The sequence below is a fragment of the Heloderma suspectum genome, chromosome 3, assembly GCF_057233095.1.
Source record: "Heloderma suspectum isolate Gila_16-S chromosome 3, 16-S_ref, whole genome shotgun sequence".
NCBI lineage: Eukaryota > Metazoa > Chordata > Lepidosauria > Squamata > Helodermatidae > Heloderma > Heloderma suspectum.
The window spans coordinates 35,470,380-35,491,545 of NC_139460.1; the positions used below are offsets into that span (position 1 = coordinate 35,470,380).

Here is a 21,166-nt window from a genome sequence, read left to right on the forward strand (position 1 = left end):
AGTTGCATTTCGGTCCCCTGGAAATCAATATGTACAGTTAGACATGGCTAACCTAAGTCCCGTTGATCTCAGTAATGTAACCTAGGTGTCACTTAGACTGAAGCTAACCTAGTACTGTCACTAAACATTTGCATGACACTACAGTGAATATCCTACAAAGGCAATGGGTCAGATCCAGATTTACGAGCAAGCAACTGGGCTGGCAGAAGCAGACTTCCCTGCCCCCATCTCCCCACGGCAGCCACTCCAGCACCCTGAAAATGCTACAAAGAAGGTTGGGGGATCCTGCTGAATGGGGTGAGCTGTGGGATAGGGGGCAGAGGGGGATCCCCCAAAATCAGGAGGAACCACCTTCCGTGAGCAGAGCCCTGCTGTCAATGGAAAGCAGCCTCCTGGGCCCAACCCAATCTCCATCACATGAAGGTTCATTGTAATCCACAATGCTTTAGAACAGGGATGGGCAACCTGTCCATCCAGATGTTGAATGGCCCTCCAGATGTTGTTGGACACCAACTTCCATCAGCCCCAGCCACCATGGTCAACAGACAGGGATGATGGGAGTTGTAGCTCCACATCATTTAGAAGCTGTGTCTACCTTCAACAAGGAAACATGATCCTCCCAGTTATCATTGTGAATGATGTTTCCAGGTACACCTCAAGGTGTTTTCACAGATTGCAACACTGGAACAAAAAGTACTTGACTATTTTTTACACAGCTCTTTCCAATATAACTTCACATTCTTACCTGGCCAAGTTCCTCATTGAGATTTGAAGTTCTGGCCATTGCAGGTGTATCTGTTTCATTATAATACATATCAATGTCCTGAAATCAAGCAAAAAAGTACAATGTTTAACCTATATTGGTATCTACAATAGACTTCCTGCTCTATTCTAACTTTATCTGCTCTGCCAAAGTTTCAGCCTGTTTTATGCTGTTCTGCAAACACCGCTCTTTGTAAGTTTGTGTAAACTGACACACACTAGGGCAAAAATTCCTAATTTCACATGATTGTAAACTGCCTCGAGTGACATTTTCTATTGCTGAAAGGGGGTTTAATTCGTTGGTGCTGTTTATTTCTTTTATTGTCTTTTTAATTGTGTTGTCATTTCAATTGTGTGTTTAAGTTATTTGTTTTTATATTATGTTTTAATTAAGATTTTGTTTTTAATCTGGACTTGGTGGAGGAAAGGCAGGCTATAAATCAAATAAATAAGACTTCAAACACTACAATAGGATTATTTTATAGGACTTTACCAGTCATTCCGCAGCAGTAGGAAAGCTGAAGAGCGAGGGACAAGTCAAATATGCACGTTAATTAGCATATGGTGCAGCCTTTCCTAGGTTGTCCCACTTCAGACTGCAGGGAAGGGAATCATATCTTTGCTTATGGAAAGCAAGGCTTGAAGCTTTCTGCCTGACATGTTAGCTTGCCATATGAAGAATCTTTCTAAAAGCAGAGCAGTCACATGCTGTTCCTCCAGTTGTATTCTGAAATGGTACAGTCCAGAAGAACTCAACCATGTAATATGTCTGCATGTTTAAACATGTTTAAACCAACTCTGATAAACTGTGAACTGCAGGAGAGACAGATGGGTACTGTGCCTCTGGATTCAAGAAATCTGCATTTATTTTGTATATAAAAAGCTTCCCTGGCAATCCATAAAACTGTTTTCTTTCACATATTGAAAGCTTTAAAAGCCTTGCTTCAGTGTCTGCCTCCACCTCCCAAGTTACTATCATGATTGGTACAGACACCAAGATTTCATATTTTTACACTTAAATTTACTTAAATAAAAGCAGCCCTTAATAATTTAGCATTTTTTAATCTGCTCCCCTGCTTTTGCATTCTAACTACTTACCCAGTTTATAAAAAGAGCCTGAGTAAACTTCACAACTTCCAGAGTCACCAACAGACTGATGGGAATGAGGTTGTTGTACAAGATTATGAAGGTGAGCAGATTGTATCCAAAATTGACTGAGAGAGCTTCTGTGGGCCAACATGGGACAACAAAAGAAGAGAGTCACTCGTGAGGCAGGTGCTTGGACATATTTAGCCACACACTTGAGCAACAGTTTATTAGATAGCTTAGATTTTATAGAGAGGTACATGCAAGTGAACATACGTTACCCACTTCCCACTTATAGAATCATAGAGATGGAGGGGGCCATGTAAGCCATCTACTCAAACCACTTGCTTGATACCAGATATTCAGAGCTAGAAGATCCCCAACAGATGGCTGTCCAACCTCTCCTTGAAGGCCTCCAGTGAGGGAGAATCCACCACCCATCTAGATAATTGGTTCCACTGTTTAACTTCTCTATGTCAAGAAGCTTCTCATCATGTTCAAACAAAATCTACCTCCCTGTAGCTGAAGCCCAATAGACTAGTCCTGCCCTCTGGGACAACGGAGACAAAGCCTTTGCCCACAGCTATGGGACAACCCTTCAGGTGTTTGAAGAATGCTATGCTATCACACACTCCTCAGTTTTCTCTTCTCCAGGCTAAGCATACCTAGTTCCTTCAACCTTTCCTCATCACGCTTGCTTTCCATACTGCTGACCATTTTCATTGCCTTCCTCTGAACCTCTGAAACACTATGAGCTCCAGGTTTTTGCAGGCCCTTGGGCAAGACACCCTCAATGGGTCCCCTCCCTCGGTGAGTCTACCTTCTTACTGCCAGTGTCACCAGCTGCGATTGCTCCTCATCTTCTTCCTTATCATTGCTACCCCTTGCTTGCTTGATGGGCAGAGAGCCAGTAAACAAGTGGGCAGCATCATCTGCTGCTCCTCCTTCCCCCCACCACCATTGCCTGGGCCACAGCAAAACGCAGGTGAACAAGCAGGTTGTAATGGCGAAGCAGGGCAGCAAGTGCAGGGGGCTCTTGTCAGTGGGCTCCTGATGAGGGTGTGGGCCCTCGGCCGGTGCCCAATCATGCCTACTTTTGACGTCAACCCTGCTCTGAAACTTGCCCAAGTGGCAGCATGTTCACACCTGCCAGGCAGCGGATCAACAGCCCTCTACATCAGACAACCAAAGAGGGGACCTTGCAAAATACCAGGTGCCACCAGCGCACAGCTGAGCTCCTCCTTTGTGTGAGTCTTTCCCTGTGTCACACCAGAACTGGTACTTTTGTTACCACACACACACACACTAATGGCTTTTTCATTCCAAAGAGATCACTCTGTCGAAGAACCCATCTTCTAATAATCAGCTCCTATAAAGAGACATATCCTGGACACCCTGGATCATTAAGGAATATTAATGTTCTTTTGTCAAATCCCAAACTGGTACTCAGGCTTTGCTTTTCAAGCAAATTCTGGTACCGTGATAGCAGTGGAGGTACTGAATCCTCATCAGAGCAAAATAGAACAATGCATGAATCAAATTGGGCTTTCAACCCATATAAGACATTTTCTAACTCTAAGACTAACCTTTTGCATATCAAAGATCAGCTGTCATTCAAAGTTACCATACTGATAACAACAAAGAATCCTGTAGCACCTTAAGCCAGAATAAGGGCGCAATCCTAAGCATGTTTAGACAGAAAAAAGTCCATGGCTGGCTGTGAAATGATGGGAATTGTAGGACTTCTTTCTGTCTAAAGATGCATAGGATTGCACCCTAAATTTGTTAGTCTTTAAGGTGACATAAGACTCTAGGTTGTTTTTGCTGCAATGGACTAGCACTCCTCTGCATTTTGATAACCTGCACATAGTGAAATGAAGGTACATATTAATATGAGATTTCCAGATGAAGCAAAAGTAGGAGAAAGGATTCAGGAGGCAGATTATAAGCCCTCCTGATATCTTGAAATTTGGGTTCTGATTTACATTTCTCAAAAGGCTCGATATTCTTAGTTGGCTAAAGATAATGTATTTATTTGGTTACAGTTAAAAATATAAATGTAAATTTTTAAACTGAATTGATTGCTGTGTTTTTGTTCAGCTTGCTGGCTGAAGGCTTGCTGATCTAATTTGTCATTTAATGTGTGTAAGTGTATGGTTTTTATATTGGATTTGTTTGTTTTTCATGTTGTGTACACCTCCCTGGAATCCCTTGTGGATGAAGGGCAATTTATAAATTTTATAAATAAATAAATAAATAAATAAATAAATGGGTATTTCATTATTTAAAATATTTTTGTACCACCTTTCAAGACAAAGCCCCCTCGAGGTGGTTTACAAGGTTAAATGTTAAAACAATAAAATATAGAATGCAATTAACTAAAACAGCAGCATAAAACGTTTAAAACAACAGTAAATTCCAATTTATAAAATAAAACTGGGCATCTATTCATTTAAAACCAGATTGGAACATCCAGGTTTGTAAAGCCCATTTATAAACAGTCAGGAATGGAGCCAGACATCCATATCTCTTGTGTCTGACAGATGCAGGGAGCAATCCTATGGCCCCCAGACATCATCTAGACAACAGTCCACTTCACTAGATGCATGAATCCACATGGCATTTGACACACGGTTGGTAGGGGGAACTGTACACAGTGAGGTCAGAGGGGAATGAAATGCAGAAAGTACAGTGGGGGAACATTTCAACCTCGCAGGACACTCTGTTATGGGCCTTAAAGTAGACATTCCCAGAGCAAAGGAACTTCAAAGACAGATTGCAACAAAAAACAGCTGAACTACTATTCATCAAGAGATTTAAGTGTATCTCCTGTGGCTTGAACAGGGACAAAGGGTTGTGTGTGTTTTTTAAAATCACACTACATATGTTAAATAAGCCCACCAAAGCAAGGATGTCTATGCTGTCACCTAACAACTGTTTTGTGAATGGCCACTGTTAATAAGATCATTATCACTGTCGCTACTGTCTGCGTTTCATTTCCCTCTGACCTCACTGTTTAGAATTCCACCCACCCCACCATGATATGTGTGTGTGTGTGTGTGTGTGTGTGTGTATATATATATATATATATATATACATACATACATACACACACCTCTGGACTGTAGTCCACAAAACCTTCTGCCACTATAAATGTGTTAGTTTTTAAGGTGCCATCAGACTCTCTGTGGGTTTTTTAATGAAATATTCAGTTAACCCATGATGACAGCTAAGACAGGAAAAGAGCCCCTGGCTGTTTTCCCTTACTTCTGATTCACTGCTTCCTTAGATCCACCCTTGTTCACACTGACAAAACACAAAGAAGCAGATGCCATCTAAAACATTGTGTAAACAGGGCCCAAAACATTGTTATCCCTGTTTTTTCCACAAATGAATCTCAGAGGAGATCAGTGGCAATATGAGAAATTACAGATTACAACCTCCACCAACGCTAGGCAATTAAAGGCTGGGACTCCATCTTATCTCAGCAAACACATGTTTGTCACGTGTCTTTTGCGGGTTCACATCAATGAAGGTGAGTGTGGTCATTTTCAAGGCAAATAAATTCGAGGTGCTTAACCCTTGTTCCTTGGGTGGCTACTGTGTTGTTGTTCAGTCGTTAAGTCGTGTCCGACTCTTCGTGACCCCATGGACCATAGCACGCCAGGCCTTCCAGTCCTGCGCTCTCTCCCAGAGTATGCTCAAGTTCATATTTATTGCATCAGTGATGCTATCTAGCCATCTCATCCCCTGCCGTCCCTTCTCCTTTTGCCTTCAATCCTTCCCAGCATCAGGGTCTTTTCTAGTGACTTTTCTCTTCGCATTAGGTGGCCACAATATTGGAGCTTCAGCTTCAGTATCTGTCCTTCCAATGAGCACTCAGGGTTGATTTCCTTTAGGATTGACTGATTTGACCTTCTTGCAATCCAGGGGACTTGTAAGAGTCTTCTCCAGCACCACAGTTCGAAAGCATCAATTCTTCGGCGCTCAGCCTTCCTTGTAGTCCAGCTCTCACAGCCATACGGTGCTACTGGGAAAACCATAGCTTTGATTATACGAATCTTTGTTGGCAAGGTGATGTCTCTGCTTCTTACTATGCTGTCTAGGTTTGCCATAGCTTTCCTCCCAAGGAGCAAGCGTCTTTTAATTTCATGGCTACACTCACCGTCTGCAGTGATCTTGGAGCCCAAGAAAATAACATCTGTCACTGCTTCCATTTCTTCCCCTTCTATATGCCAGGAAGTGATGGGGCCAGATGCCATGATCTTCGTTTTTTTAATGTTGAGTTTCAAACCAGCTTTTGCACTCTCCACTTTCACCCTCAACAAGAGGCTCTTTAGCTGCTCTTCACTTTCTCCCATTAGGGTGGTATCATCTGCGTATTTGAGGTTGTTGATAATTCTCCCAGCAATCTTAATTCCGACCTCTGATTCATCCAACCCGGCGTTTCTCATAATGTACTCTGCATATAAGTTAAATAAGCAGGGCGACAATATGCAGCCTTGTCGTACCCCTTTCCCAATTTTGAACCAATCGGTTGTTCCATGTCCGGTTCTGACTGTTGCTTCTTGACCCTCATACAGGTTTCTCAGGAGACAGGTAAGGTGGGCTGGTACTCCCATCTCTTTAAGAATTCACCACAGTTTGTTGTGATCCACACAAAGGCTTTAGCATAGTCAATGAAGCAGAAATAGACATTTTTCTGGAATTCTCTTGCTTTCTCCATGATCCAGCGAATGTTGGTGATTTGATCTCTAGTTCCTCTGCCTCTTCGAAACCCCGTTTGTACTTCTGGTAGTTCTCAGTTCACATACTGCTGAAGCCTAGCTTGTAGGATTTTGAGCATCACCTTGCAGGCATGTGAAATGAGCGCAATTGTGCGGTAGTTTGAACACTCTTTGCCATTGCCCTTCTTTGGAATTGGAATGTAAACTGACCTTTTCCAGTCTTGTGGCCACTGTTGAGTGTTCCAAATTTGTTGGCATATTGAGTGCAGCACTTTAACAGCATCATCTTTTAGGATTTTAAATAGCTCAGCTGGAATACTGTCATCTCCGCTAGCTTTGTTGTTAGGAATGCTTCCTAAGGCCCACTTGACTTCACTCTCTAGGATATCCGGCTCAAGTTCAGTAACCGCACTATCATGGCTATCAGGGACATTAAGATCTTTCCTGTATAGTTCTTCTGTGTGATATGTTCCATGGGGCTTTCTTGGCAAGAATACTGGAGTGCGTTGCTATTTCCTTCTCCAGTGCACCAGATTTTGTCAGAACTCTCCGCCATGACCTGTCCGTCTTGGGTGGCCCTGCACGGCATAGCTTATGGCTTCACTGAGTTACGCAAGCCCCTTCGCCACAACAAGGCAGTGATCCATGATGGGGAGTGATACTTGCATATTGCCAACAAAGAGGAAATGCATCACCAAGAAAAAAATAATAGATTTGCATAAAATTTGCATATGCTAATGTATATGTCTAGATGCAAATTTTGAAATATGTACAATAATTTAAATAGCAATACAATATGTTTCACCATTGTGGGGGAAACTGTGACCAGGTGAGCTGTGTGCATGCTCAGTCTGCTGCCCAGGTGCTCACTGTTGATGGGTGACTTCAAGGCCCCTGCTCTCCCTGCTTACAATTCTTTATCTTTAAACTGAACTCGACAGCCCTTCAAACAGAGGGTGCCTTCAAACAGAAGACTGACCTGTGTAAAGTAGAATACATGGCCGCCACTCCCATCCTACATCTACAATTCCCCTCCCAACCCTTCCTTGCAGGACTTCTTTTCAATTAGAAGGCTTATTTCCAGTATCAGAGGTGGCAAGGGGGCAGGTGGAATAGGGAACAGGCAGAGAGGTTATAATGTTTTGGAGTTATTAAGTTTAGGAAAATCATAAGTAAGCAGGGAAATGAAAGAGGTATGTAAAATCATGCATAGTGTGAAGTGGACAGAGAGCAGTTTTTCTCCCTCTCTCATAAGACTAGGACCCAGGTCCATGAAGCTGAACGGTGGGAGATTCAGGAAATACAAAAGGATGTACTTCTTCAAAGTACTTCTGGTTAAGTTATGGAATTCACCAGGTGGTAATGGCCACCAACTATAAAAAGGGATTAGGCAAATCCAGAGAGGTTGAGGCTCTCAAGAGATACCAGTTATGATCGTTATGCTTCCTCCAGGACCAGAGGCAATATGCCTCTGCATACCAGTTGGTGGGGAACAACAGCTGGAGAGTGCAATTGCACTCCAGAGATGAATGAGAATTTATTTTCGGTTTGCAAATCACTCAAAAATGCTCCGATCACATCCCCGAAGACAAATGTAAACAGGACCGCATATTCTCCAAACATGTTTATAAATTCCTGAACTTGTGGCCAAGGCTGTAAAATGTACACTTTTAAAAATGCACAACTTATGGATTTTGTGGATTTTTAAATTCGTGCATTTTAAATACATACATTTTGAAGTAGTGCATTTTTAAATATTGTCATGTTCATGCTTGAATGGGGAAATGTGCACACTTTAAAAATGCACAACTTTAAAAATTTAAGTTGTGTGCTTTTAAAGTTGTGCATTTCTTAATGTGTGCATTTGCATGCTTTTGTCAATGGGGGGAAGTATGCACTTTTGAAAAATGTGTACTTTTCTGGTTCAAAGGAACTGAAAAAACAGATTGCAAACAAGAATGGGAGCAAGCTGAACCAAGTTTTGAAGTAAAATATGGAGAATTTCAGTGAGTTCGAGCACCCCTGGTTCTCCCATCATTATTGCACTCATCTCCTCCTTGTGGGCTTTACATCTGCAATGGGAAGCTGGACTAAACAGGCCTTTGGTCTGACCCAGTGGGGTTCTTATCATGAGTTGCAGGAGAGAACTGGCCAGAAAGGAAAGGGTTAAGGACCTTCCTCCCATTACTGATTCTGCCCTCCAAATGCGGCTTCCACATTATTGTTATAAAGCAAACATGGGATTGAGAACCCAGAGCTCCATCCACGAATGGCTTCCATGTGTTCTCCTCGCCACACCCTTCATTGCTGCCTCCTCTAAACATCACCACATCCTATACTTCAGAAATGTATCATCTTGCTACTTTTCTCACCCCCTCCCCACCCCTAATTTTGGCAGATCTATTTTTAAGGTAGAAAAAAAAAAAAGAGCAGCCGGGCACCAACAGGACTCAAAGAGCATTATATCCAGAAGCCATGTCAAAACTAGCCAGATGAGGAAAGCCTCTATGCAGCTTTCCCCAGGCTGATGTCCTCCAGATGGCTTGGTATCAGGGATGATGGTATTTGTAGTTCAAAACAGCTGGAGGGTGCCAGGTTGGGGAAGGCTACTCTAGAGCCATGCACGTCTCCTAGGAGCGCTGCTGCCGCTCCCCCAAAGAGATTAGAGCTTTTTCAGCACCCCCGCCCCCAAAAGCACAATGCATCTGAATCAACAGGTGACAGCTGAGAAAACACTTCAGAATGGCTACCATGAACAGTGAGGCTTTTGTCACACTATCTACAAGGCATTCACTTATCGCTAGGTGTCTGGCTGTTGTTGTCTTTATAGCGCCTGCATCACGAGATAGCATCCAGAACGTGATTTAGGAACCCGCTGCCACACAGCTTTCAGCTCACCATGGAATACAACCGGTAAGGTCAGCAAGCCGGTTATTTGCCCTTTGCTCCGTTGCCGAAAGCTCATGGGCGCACTAAGGGAAGATGGGGCGGGCGGAGCTCCCCACACACACCCTTCCTCCCCGCTCCTCCACAGAGGCTCTGTCTTTAGCAGCAGCAGCAATAGACAGTGAGCTAGTGTGGAAAGCAGCAAATGGCCAACGCTGAGCGGAGATCCAGGAGGGGAGAGCCCCATGCCTTGGCCAGCAGATGCCCGTTTCAGGCAGCCAGGGCATCTCAGGCAGCATGAGAAAGGTGCACTGCTGGTGAAGGGACACTAGTACCAGTACGGGCCAGTGGCATCATTGGTTCCTGGCAGTGGTGGCTGGTGGCTCCAATTTCAGTGGGGCTGAGCATCCCTTCCGGGTTTCACTCAGAGCCAGCCAGAACTCTAAAGGAACCATCCAAAGTGCTGAACCCCATCCCCAAAATAGGTTCAGCCCCTTGGATAGCTCCTTTAGAGTTCTGGCTGGTTCTGACTGAAACCCAGAACGGAGTCACAGCCCTACTGAAATTGGAGCCACCTACCTCCCCTGGTTCCTGGCCACATGGGTTGCTTGTGGCTACTTATCAAAGGCACATTTCAACAGAGCGGCATGAGTAGTTGGCTACCTTGGCTGCCTCCCACAGGCACCTACTGGTAAAGGCACGGCATCCCCTCCCTCTCAGTCATTGACTGATTGATTGATTACATTTCTGTACTTCCCAATAGCCAGAGCATTCGGCAGCAATGGCTGTTTCTTGCTTTCGGCCTCACCTCACCAGCTGCTGGTGGTTTCTAGTGGTTCTGCAGTATGAAGGAGTAGCCACAATGAATCCTCTGGAGATTCGTTGCTTTTTATGCAAAGTGACCTTGAAAGGGGAAGTTCACGGGACCCTTCTCCATGGACAAATCAAGGGGGTCACGGGTAGGGATGCCTGGATTTTGTGAAATCCATCCCATGTGTGTTTCATGGATTGTACGGTGTAATTTGTTCTGGCGTCCGTTCACAGACAGATTCAATTTTTTTTTTGTTATGCGGAAAAATACACAAATAATTCCTTAAGAGGGTTTGCAACAATTTACGTAGTTTATGTTAGTACGTAACACTTAGTGCATTGTCCCGCATTCCATTCAACTTTCCCCTGCGTATATTTACCAGTCTCATCAGAAACGTGCGTATTTTCCCACAAATAAATTTGCCTAAATTTCAGGAAAGTAAAAAAAAAAAAAAAAAAAGATCCGAAAGTCCACGGACTCCGCGTGGCCTGAGGAGGTCGGTCTGCAGCAGATTCCTCAGGTCAGATTCTTAGAACTACAAACCCATTTTAGTCCACCTTGAACTTCTCCAGCATCCCTAGTCATGGGGCTATGCAGGCTGATCCTGTTCACCGCCGTCACTGAGCACGACCACCCACTCCCCTATGACTATCCTTTTGACGTTCATTGGAAGGGCATGTACTCACACAGATGCTCACACAGAGGAGAGGCCTTGGTTGGTTAGAGGCCGCTGCATACCGGTGCTGGCTCCAGGTTTTTGCAGGCCCTTGGGCAAGACCCCCTCAGTGGTCCCCTCCTCCAGTGACCTTCTCACCGCCATTGTCACCAGCTGCTATTGCTCCTCACCTTCTTGCTCCTTATTGCTACCACTTGCTTTCCTGACAGGCAGACAGCCGGAAAGCAAGTAGGCCGTGGCATCTCCTGCTGCTCCTTCTCACCACCACTGTTGTCTGGGCCAGAGCAAGAGGCAGGTGACCAAGCAGGTTGCAATGGGGAAGAGAAGGAGCAAGTCCAGGGGGATCTTGTCAGTGGGCCCATGCTGGGGTGTGGGCCCTCGGCACCTGCCCAGCCATGCTCACCCTTGACGCTGGCCCTGCTCTTCATGTGTAGGGATTCTCCATGCATTTCTGACAAACACCCACCAGGTATTCATGGGTACGGAGGACAGTATGATGGAAGTATGCAGCGATGGCAGTGGGCAGCCCTGCGGGCCCCTCTGTCAGGACTGAGCCCAGTACCTCTACAGAGACCATGGGAACTGACACTGAATGGAGGACTACAAAGAGTCGAGGGAGAAGACAGAGATTCAGGGAGACAGCAAGGGGCCCAACCAGGCACAAGGGAATCAGCTGGAGGCAGGGCCATCCACAACTTCCCCAGAGGTGGGAACACAGAAACTCCAGGGCGGAGAGGAGGCAGAGCTGTCTGATGCAAGGACCTGATGCAGGGCCAAGGGGGCGCAACAAGTCCAGGAAGTGAGGCAGTCCTTCAGATCACAAGAAGCAACTGCAGGAAGACCCTCCCTAGGGCGGGACTGGGAAAGCCTCTCAGTTTCCATATCGCTGGCCAGTGCCGGAATCGCAACAACGTCTATTTTGGCCATAGCACTTTTAGCAAGAGATTTTTAGGTAGCGTATTTTGTGCATCAGGATAGCCTGAACAGGCTCTCTAGCATTAAGCTGCTAGTTGGATAAGGAGCTCTGCAATGTAAACCACTGTTGAACAGATCCACTGGCCCAGAAAAAGCCTTTTCACTTGCAGATCAGCTACTTTCTTTGACCACAGACACCCTGGGAAGACTCAGCCTTTGACACCCTCTGCCCATGCACTGTTTTTTTATACACAAAACTGTGTATACCCCTGCCTCTGATTACACCCCTGATTATACCCTTATAATAATTTCAGTGACCCCACTGATTTGCACCGATAAATTTCCCAATAATCCTATCCCCAGCACTGAGATCTCCTCTCCCCCATCTCCATCAACCGAAACCTGGAATGGTGCCACGTTGCTGGACCTAGAGATTTCTGGATTATTCCCAGTGAGACCACATATCCTTGCCTATTTTTGTCCAGCAGCACCTATTGTCTTTCAAGCCTTTCCCACGCAGGTTCCAGCTAAATCAGATACGGGAAGATAAACAGCACCAAAAGGAAGTTAAACACAACCCTGCCCTTGCTGCATACATAACATTGCAATATGATCTCTATAAGCAGCTGAGACAATGCAGTCCATTGCTTCTCCTTGGCACAACCACAGCTGCTTCTAGGGGATTGAAAGACCAAGGGAAAGTGAGGCTTCATGGTAAACTAAATTGGAAGCAAAGGCAGTAGACGAGACTATAGCACAACCTACACCAACCTCCATATGGGTTGGACTACAACTCTCATCATCCCAGTCAGTGTGGCCATGTTGGATGGGGATGATGGGACTTGTGCCCCCACACATATGGAAGGCACCAAGTTGGATGAGGCTACCATACAACAAATTTACTGCTCACATATGATTGATGGCTTAAAGTTCTTAGGCATATGCTGTCTCTGTGTATCGTCTGTTGTGTTTTTATGTAAATGGATTTTTAAACTTTGTATACCGCATCTTTAATGGTTTTTAACTTTTGTAAACTGCCCAGAGAGCTTCAGCTATGGGGCAGTATAGAAATGTAATAAGTGATAATGTTAATAATAGTGTGGGAGTTAAGGTGGATGCCTTAAGTTACACATTCCATGGGGTTTGCGGGGGGCGGGGGGTGCCTGAATGAATTCCCTTAAATGAAAAGTTTAAGGGAACAGTCTGAGCTGTTCCCTTAAACTTTCAGTGCTTTCAATCCTAGAATATCAGCATATATGTCTATACATCTTACCGTTTGAGCCGAAGTACCAAATGACTTTTCCATGTGTTCTGTTCCATAGTAAGGCACCCACAGAACTCACTAGAGCCATGACGAGGAGGATGCAAAACAAAATGAGAATCTGCATATTGGTCACTTTTTCCACATTTGATCTCTTCAGGGGAGCTTTGGTTGAATTCTGGAAAGGAACAGCCACAGAAGTGAATCATTAGTTGAGCTACTAATGAGGGTCATAACAAGGTGCCTTCAGATGGAGCTAGGTGTTACAGCGGACCCATGTCTGCTGTGAAAAGCAGCTGCTCCACATTGCCTGCTCCCTCCCGATGATGCCCAGCAATCCAAAAGGTGGGATGTGACATCAGGATGTTGCAAGCTTCCTTACCATCATGGTGCATGTTTTGTACTGCTAGAGCACCCTTCCCCAACCTGGTGCCCTCCATATGTGTCGGTCTGAAACTCTCATCACTGGCCATGCTGACTGGGAATCCTGGGGGTTGCAGTCCAACACATCTGAAGGACATCAGGGTGGAGGCTGCACTAGAGCCTAGACCAGGGCTGTTGAACCTTCTTCAGCCTGAGGGCTCACTTCAGTGTCGGAGAGGCTCTCGGGGGCCGCACTCTGGTGGTAGATGGGGCCAAAGGCAAATGGGGCAGGGCCAACATCCCCAAAATGCCAGCACATTTGAGCTTACAGCTCATACTGTCAGTAACTAAGCCCCAGGAGAGGCATCTGAACCTTTCAGAATCAGGGGAAAAACATGCAAAAGCTGAGAAACTCCCAAATGATGGGTGGTCGGGGGAAAGAAGGTGAACGTGTGGAGATGTCTGGCAGCTCAGATTCGGAATCAGAATGGGAACAGCTTCCCTAGTGAGCCTAGATATGATGAGACTTTCTTCCCAAGAGCTTGACACACAGATGGCCCAGCCTGAACGCCCCCCCCCCTTTCCTCCATCATGAGAACTCAAGTTTTGGAGGGAGAGGAGGAGGAGGGCAAGGGGCATGACCTGAGGGACACTAGGGTCCGTCACAGAGCAAAGCAGGAAAAGTTAGGGGCAGGGCTCAGACACTCTGCCAGGTCGGCCACTCACGGAAGCCAACGTAGGAGGGAGCCACCCTAAAGGAGGGGCATCCCTGCGAAGCTAGTCTGGCCAAGAAGTTCTTGCCCAGACAGCAGGCAACTTCTCTAACTTTCACTTGCTGTTCGTAGATATGTGAATTAGCTGGTTCTATGCAGTCTGAGAATTTCCTAGAATCTGCATTTGTAAAGAAGCTAGTCATTAACTAATAAAGTAGAGTTAGCCTGAAGCCGTGTTTCCCGGAGTGTGTTGATTGCAGAGAGGACATAAGAATGTGACAGGTGGGGCCACAGGAAGGGCACATGGCTTTCTGGGGAACCCTGGAGGATCAAATTAGGACTCTAGGTGGGCCTTATTTGGCCTGCAGGTCTGAAGGTCCACACCCCTGATCTAGGCGTTACAGGGGAGAGGAGAAGAATTAGATGCAGTCCTGTGGACTCTGACAGCAGCCTCGTATGGGCAGGCTCTGCCACAACATCTAGTTCCAGCTTCAGCTACATAGTCCCCATCATACGCCTTCATGTTCTTGGCCCAACCCATTCTGTTCTGCAGCACAACTGTTGCCAAACTTGTTATATGTCACTTTTTTGTTTGGCCAGACAGTGGCTTATCTGCATCATCTCAACAAATGGCATCAAGAGATTCGTCCTGTGTCAGTTTCCAGCATGTCCTCAATGCTATGTGCTGTGATGTCACTGAGACCAATTCTAAAAACTGAGTTATTGGCACAGCAATCGCACGTCATATTTATTTTCTTTAATTTAAAAGATTTATATGGCTTCCTTCAGTGGAGCTTGTGGGCCATTTTACAAAAGCTATATGAAGTACGCAAATAAAATATAACAATGTGCTAAAAGATGATAAAAATGACAAAAGGCTGGAGAGAATAAGAATGTCTTTGCCTGGTGCTGAAAGGATAGCAACCAGGTGGGCCACTTTGTGGAGGGAATTCCACAAACAAGGTGCCAATGCAGAAAAGTCTCTTTCTCTCTCTGGTCACTACTTGCCTTACCTCCGATGGAAGAAAGCTCCCTTCATTTGTGTAAGAACAAGGGAAAGAAGTGGGATGCACATGCTAACTCTAACTCTATGTGTGGGAAAGCGTGTATATGCATTGTGAGGGTATACTATTAGCATAATACTTTTCCCTCACCATATATGTTGGGATCCCTGAATCACCACAAATATGCTAAGCACCTTTCAGAAAAAGTGGTTAAATGGCAGCACCTTATTCCATCTAAAATAGCTGTCAGAGGTAGAGATGGTGATTGCCCTGCTCGGTGGTCCATTATATTTTCCCCCAAAAGAAAACTGAGTATGTGCTTGCAGAACAACAGTACATATATTTCATTGTTCAAATATGTTTCTTGCTAATAAACAGGGTTGCCATCTGTTTGGGTTTTTTCTGCTCTGCAGGACAACTTTGCCTTTAATTGCACATGACTCGCAGAATTCAGCAGGTGCAGTTTTTCCTAGCAGTGCATCTGGTAAAAGCCCCACCTCCTGAATTTCTGGCTACTGTGTTACTAGTATCGGCACAAGAGTCCTGCCAGAAAAAACAAATATGGCAACCTTACTTATAGAGGCTTATTTGAGTGAGGAGTCCTCCTGGTTGGAGGCAGAGTTTTGCTCAAGAATGTTGGGTGTTCCACTTTAGGGGGCAGGGATTTGGAGCTAGGATTTCTGTTCCCTCTCCCAGCAACCATTAAGTTAATAGGTACCCATATGACCTGGTCACTAGATGCTGATGAAACAAAACGTAGTACAGAATAATGAAGAGAAGACTGAGTGGCAACATGATAGCACTCTTCAAATACGGAACGGCTGTCACACAGGAGAGCGCAAAGTCTTGTTCTCTGCTGCCCCAGAAGGCAGCAGTCCATCTAATGGGCTTAAGTTACAGGAGGGTAGATTTTGGTTGAACATTATGAGCAACATCCTGATGGTAAGAGCAGTTTGACAATGGAATGGACAATTACCTGGGGGTGGGAGTGAGTAGGTTATCCCATGCTGGAGGTCAAGCAGACTGGGCAACCATCTGTTGGGAATGTTATAGCCCTGCACTGTTCTCCTGCATCGAGCAGGGGGACAGGCCAGATGCACTAAAAGGGCCATTCCAATGATATGATTCTATGATCTTTTCATTTTTGCTTTGCATTAGTGTTCCCAGCTTTGCAGATGGTGGCCTGTCTAGCATGTCTTTTTAACAGCAGCGTGAACTATAAGTGATAATGTTTATATCCACACTGTGAAAATCTTCGACTATTAATTCCTACAAATTTCCTCACTGAACAACCACCTCACTTCTTTTTCTTTTCCTGTTCTTTCCTCTCTTTTCCCTCCTCTGTTTACCTTCCCCCTTTTCAGTGTATCGTCTTCTTTTTCCTTAAGAACTGAACTGTAACCAGCAATGTAGATCAAGTGAAACTGCAAAAACCAGACAGAGTTGGGAGTGGGGTGAGTTGCAGGTGAAATTGGGAAATGGTAGTTAAAACTTGTTGTAAGAAAACCCGAAAAATCAGAAATATACTTTTAATAACAAAACAAAACAAAAAATCACAGCTACAGCAGCCCTGGCTGAAAAGCTGTAAACACTATTCTTCATTATCACAAAAAAGATTGAAAAGAAATGCTGGACTTCATAGAATCATAGAATAGTAGGGTTGGAAGGGGCCTACAAGGCCATCGAGTCCAACCCCCTGCTCAGTGCAGGAAGGGCTCCTTTTCACTTCACAAAAGGAACAAAGGTAAGCTTTCTTTAGTATGAAAAGCCTCTTTACCTGCATAAGTTTCGTATCATGTCCCGTGTAGACAACTATTCCTAAAACCCACTGAGTGTTCCTTATCTGGGCACCTCGTAGTAAGATCTGGTCAGGTCCAATTGGAACTGGACTGAAAAGGAAGAAAAGATGTTGGGAAATTAAGAATGTAGTTCAAAGACAAGATATAGCACAAAGGTGCTCTCAACATTTAAAATAAATTGAGAATCATCAAGCCAGTAAAGGAGATGCTTAATTTCCCAGTGAATGAATTAATATAGCACCATCCATGTACATGGTGCTTTACCAAATAATACAAAGAAAGACAGTTCCTTGTCAATTTAAAATTTAGATGCTAAGCACCGAGGTGCTTAACTTTCACTACATCTTCACTAATCTTTTTTTAACATAAAGTGACACACCTGGGGGATGATCCAGACCCTCTCTGGACTCATCCTCCTGTGCATGCAGAGCACATACCCTCCTTCCCCCGCATATGCATCGCTACACACAGTGGAGGGAACCCATTTGGGAGGGAGACCCCGTATTCTAGAATAAAGCTAAAGTACATGTGCTTTTCATATGAAACAACCATCATCGTTTTGAGATCGTGTGAATACCTTTGGCCATCTATACGCAGGTTTCCAGTGAAGTCGTAAAGGTGACGGTTGGGCCCCTCACACTCTATCTTCCCAGACATTTTCATCAGATCTTCTCTTGACTGGAGACCAGCGGTCTGAGTCAAGCCCTGTGAGGAACCAAGCAACAGATATACCCATCAAATTATTTACGTATTACCCTTTCATCTATTAAGTCCCTAACCTGGTACTCTCCAGATGTGTCAGACTACAACTCCCCTTATCCTCAGGTGATAGAATTGTTGTCCAACATCTAGAGGCCACTGGGTTGGAGAAGGTTATTGTAAGCCATGCCTTAGGAGGGGACATAGCTCAGAAGTGGCACACATGCTCTGCAAAGAGAAGGTCCCAGGTTCAACCCTTGGTATCTCCAATTCAATGGATCAGGGATCAGGTAACGGAAAAACCTCTGCCTCAGACCCCATCGGGCTAGGTGGCCTGTAGTCTAACCTGGCAGCTTCCCATATTCCTAAGCCTGTGGCTACAACCCTAGAGAGGATCTCCAAGGATGCCTCCCCATACCTCTTTCATTATCTCATAGGTGGTGCTGCACTACGAAAGCACATTAGTGTAAAATTAGTACAATACAGAAGAGCTTTTTCTATAGCAGGGGTAGGCAAACCTTTTGGGCTGTGAGCACACTTGGTAATTTGAGAAACTGCACTGGACACCACCACAAAATGGATGTCATGGGAGATGTGGCAAAGGACATGTGACCTGCCCCAAAGACTGAGTACAAGGCAGAAGTGGGGTCTGAGCCCAACACAGAAACAACTCCCTTGAATCCAGTTTTCAGCACCAATGGAAATCTATTTCACAGCAGTCCCAGCTGCCAGTAAGGAAGTGTTAATTAAAACAAAAGTGGGAGGGGCAGGGCACCAGGACAGGCACCAAGAAAGGTGTCCAGGGCTGCACTGGTGCCCACGGGCTCCATCTTGCTTACCCCTGTTCTAGCACATGATAGCATGGGCTACCTTCAGCATTACTCATGGAGCGTTTTAAGAGAACCCAACAGCAAATCATGTATGCCCACATGGAGATGGCAATGTCAAAATAGTGGCTCATGATCTGCTGTTTTGTTTGTTTTATACAGACTTCTGGAAAGAATTAAGTACAACACTATTATTATCTTTCCTGGGGCATTCTTCTGATTTCTATGTGTCTTTTCTCCTCAAAGATTGGGTGGTTTCATACTGTTTTATACTGTTGAATTTGATTGTATCTGTACACTGCCCTGAGATTTTAATGATATAGGGGAAGACACAAATGTTTTAAATAAATAAATAAATAAATAAGTCAGTCAGTCAGCCCGCAAAAATTTTAGCAGTTGCTATTAAGACAAGGTTCTCTATGTTGGAGCCTTAATTTGTTATAATGCTTTAGGGAGCAATCCTATGCATGTTTAGACAGAAAGAAGTCCTACAACTCCCAGAATTCTCCAGCCAACATGGCTGGCTGGAGGATTCTGGGAGTTGTAGGACTTCTTTCTGTCTAAACATGCATAGGATTGCGCCCTTAATTAGGTAATTTTATTTGTTCAGTTGTACCTTTGCATTTTGTATATATAAGTTGCAATGGCTGTGGCTGATGCAACTAAATATCTATCTACCTACAATTCTATGCTGCTACTTTAATAGAAGAACCCATATTCAGGCATCCAGCTGCAAATCTCATCTCCCAACTATTAGTACAAACTTCCTGTGCTGCTCCTAGTTGCCATGCCCTCAGTTTTCAAAATTTAAAGTAACAAATTTAATTTTACCTGTCGTATTTTAAGGTTAGTCTCCCCGTCAAGATTAGCTGTTTCAATATAGCACATTGCCTGAGGTTCACTGTAAAGACGCAATCAAAATGTTATATATCAATCACATTGGGCTTTAGAAGCAACTTTGAAACAGAAAGGTGCCTGCAAAATAAATGGATCAAAAATAAATGGACACTGGATCTCCAGAACAATAATTTTATTCAACTACTGATTCTGCACCCCCCCCCCAATAATTATTGATTGAATGTGGTTTTTATCTATCATAAGGATTTTGGAATCTTTTTAATATGCACACATACAAAAATTAATGCAATGCACACTTTATACAAAATCAGGAAACACACCACCTTCTGAGCATGCAGACTCTGATGAACTGAGGCCTTTAAAAATATATAAATATCTCAAAGGTGCATCATGCAAATACTAAAAGCAACGTGATCCAGAATTGGCCACTACAAAGAGTAAAAGGGACACTGGACCACAGACTGCCCTCACTTACACTGCAATCCTATGCACTTCTACTCAGCGGTAAGTCCCATGGAATTCAATGGGACTTTCCCAGGTAAGCGAGTGTATAGCACCGCAGCCTTAGTCTCCATTTGTATGATAACCATGTCACCACAGCGTAAGACCCACTTCCAGAACAACACTGTTCTAGTAACATCAGTATGGAGGAACCACACATGAGAAATCAACTATGTGGTTCCTTCCTGAGGACCAGCTGATGCTCTGGAAAGGAAAGCTGCTCTTCTCTCAGCCCATGTGATTCCTCCATCTAGACATTACTGTAACAGTGTGGCACCAGATCACAGGGAATTGATCCTCATCTATTTGTGTCAAAGAAAAGGAAATTAGGTTTTGTGGGACATGAACTAGAAATAGGTGTTAGAAGTTAGCAGATTAATCTCACTTACAGAGCACTCCTATGGTCCATGGGAGAGCATCCCAGGGACCATAGGATATTTGGGATTCCCCCTCCCAAGGCCATAGGCACTCCTACAACCTTGGGATGGGGAATCCAACCTTGCAGTGGCTGTTTTTTGAGGTTGCAGCAGGGACGTCGGACAACCTCGTTGAAGTCGAAAAGGGGGCATTCTGGTCGGAGGGGAGGGGAAGGGAAGGGAGAGGCCAGGATCCATAGAATACTATGCCCTCTCCATCGCCCGACCCACCCACCACCAGTAAGTGAGATAGACAGGCTCAGAGACTCATCTAGCTGGGCGGTGGGGGAGTGGGTGTGGAGGAGGAAGGGGAGGGGGAGGAACAGGAGGCATAATTGCCTCTGTCCTCCTACCACCACGCTGGCAACAGTCCAGGAGGACATAGGATTTTCGGATGCCTCTGAGATGAGAGGCGTCCATCTAATGGGCAGCAATCCCATAGGATTGTGCCCTTAATGGGCAAACTGGGAAATGTGCAGTTTAGTGATATTTGGTGTGGTTTTATGATTTTTTTGATGCTGTAGTTTGGATTTATCTTTAAACGTTTACATCTGTCAATTTTATGCATGTTTGTATCATGTCTTATATTTTGCAAGCTGCTTCAAGGACAAAACTGGGAAGTGGGCTAGAAACTGAACTGACAATCATGATGATGATGATGATGATGATGGTGGCACAGTCTGAAGGACCATGATGCAGCCACCTTGCTGAAGCTAAGCTGTTCTGGGTTCAGACAGTGCTTGGATGGGAGACCTCCTGGAAACCCTCTGAAGTTCCATAGAAGAACATGGGACAGAAATGAAATCAGCAAATACTAATTCTGAAATGGAATCTGTATCTTTTGCTTCTGATTTGGGGGCCA

The 21,166-nt window shown here is 44.7% G+C and overlaps 1 protein-coding gene across 1 annotated transcript in view; it reads right to left on the bottom strand.

Moving 5' to 3' along the window:
• Nucleotides 1-21,166, bottom strand: part of ATP8A2 (ATPase phospholipid transporting 8A2) — a 519,580-nt gene that overhangs the window by 434,831 nt on the left and 63,583 nt on the right. The window contains exons 9-14 of the mRNA XM_084845428.1: nucleotides 19,361-19,430; nucleotides 17,581-17,708; nucleotides 16,982-17,093; nucleotides 13,137-13,302; nucleotides 1,861-1,988; nucleotides 746-823 (exon numbers count right to left, since the gene is read on the bottom strand). Of these exons, the coding sequence (XP_084701554.1) occupies nucleotides 746-823; nucleotides 1,861-1,988; nucleotides 13,137-13,302; nucleotides 16,982-17,093; nucleotides 17,581-17,708; nucleotides 19,361-19,430 (682 nt within the window). The remainder of the gene's footprint in view (nucleotides 1-745; nucleotides 824-1,860; nucleotides 1,989-13,136; nucleotides 13,303-16,981; nucleotides 17,094-17,580; nucleotides 17,709-19,360; nucleotides 19,431-21,166) is intronic.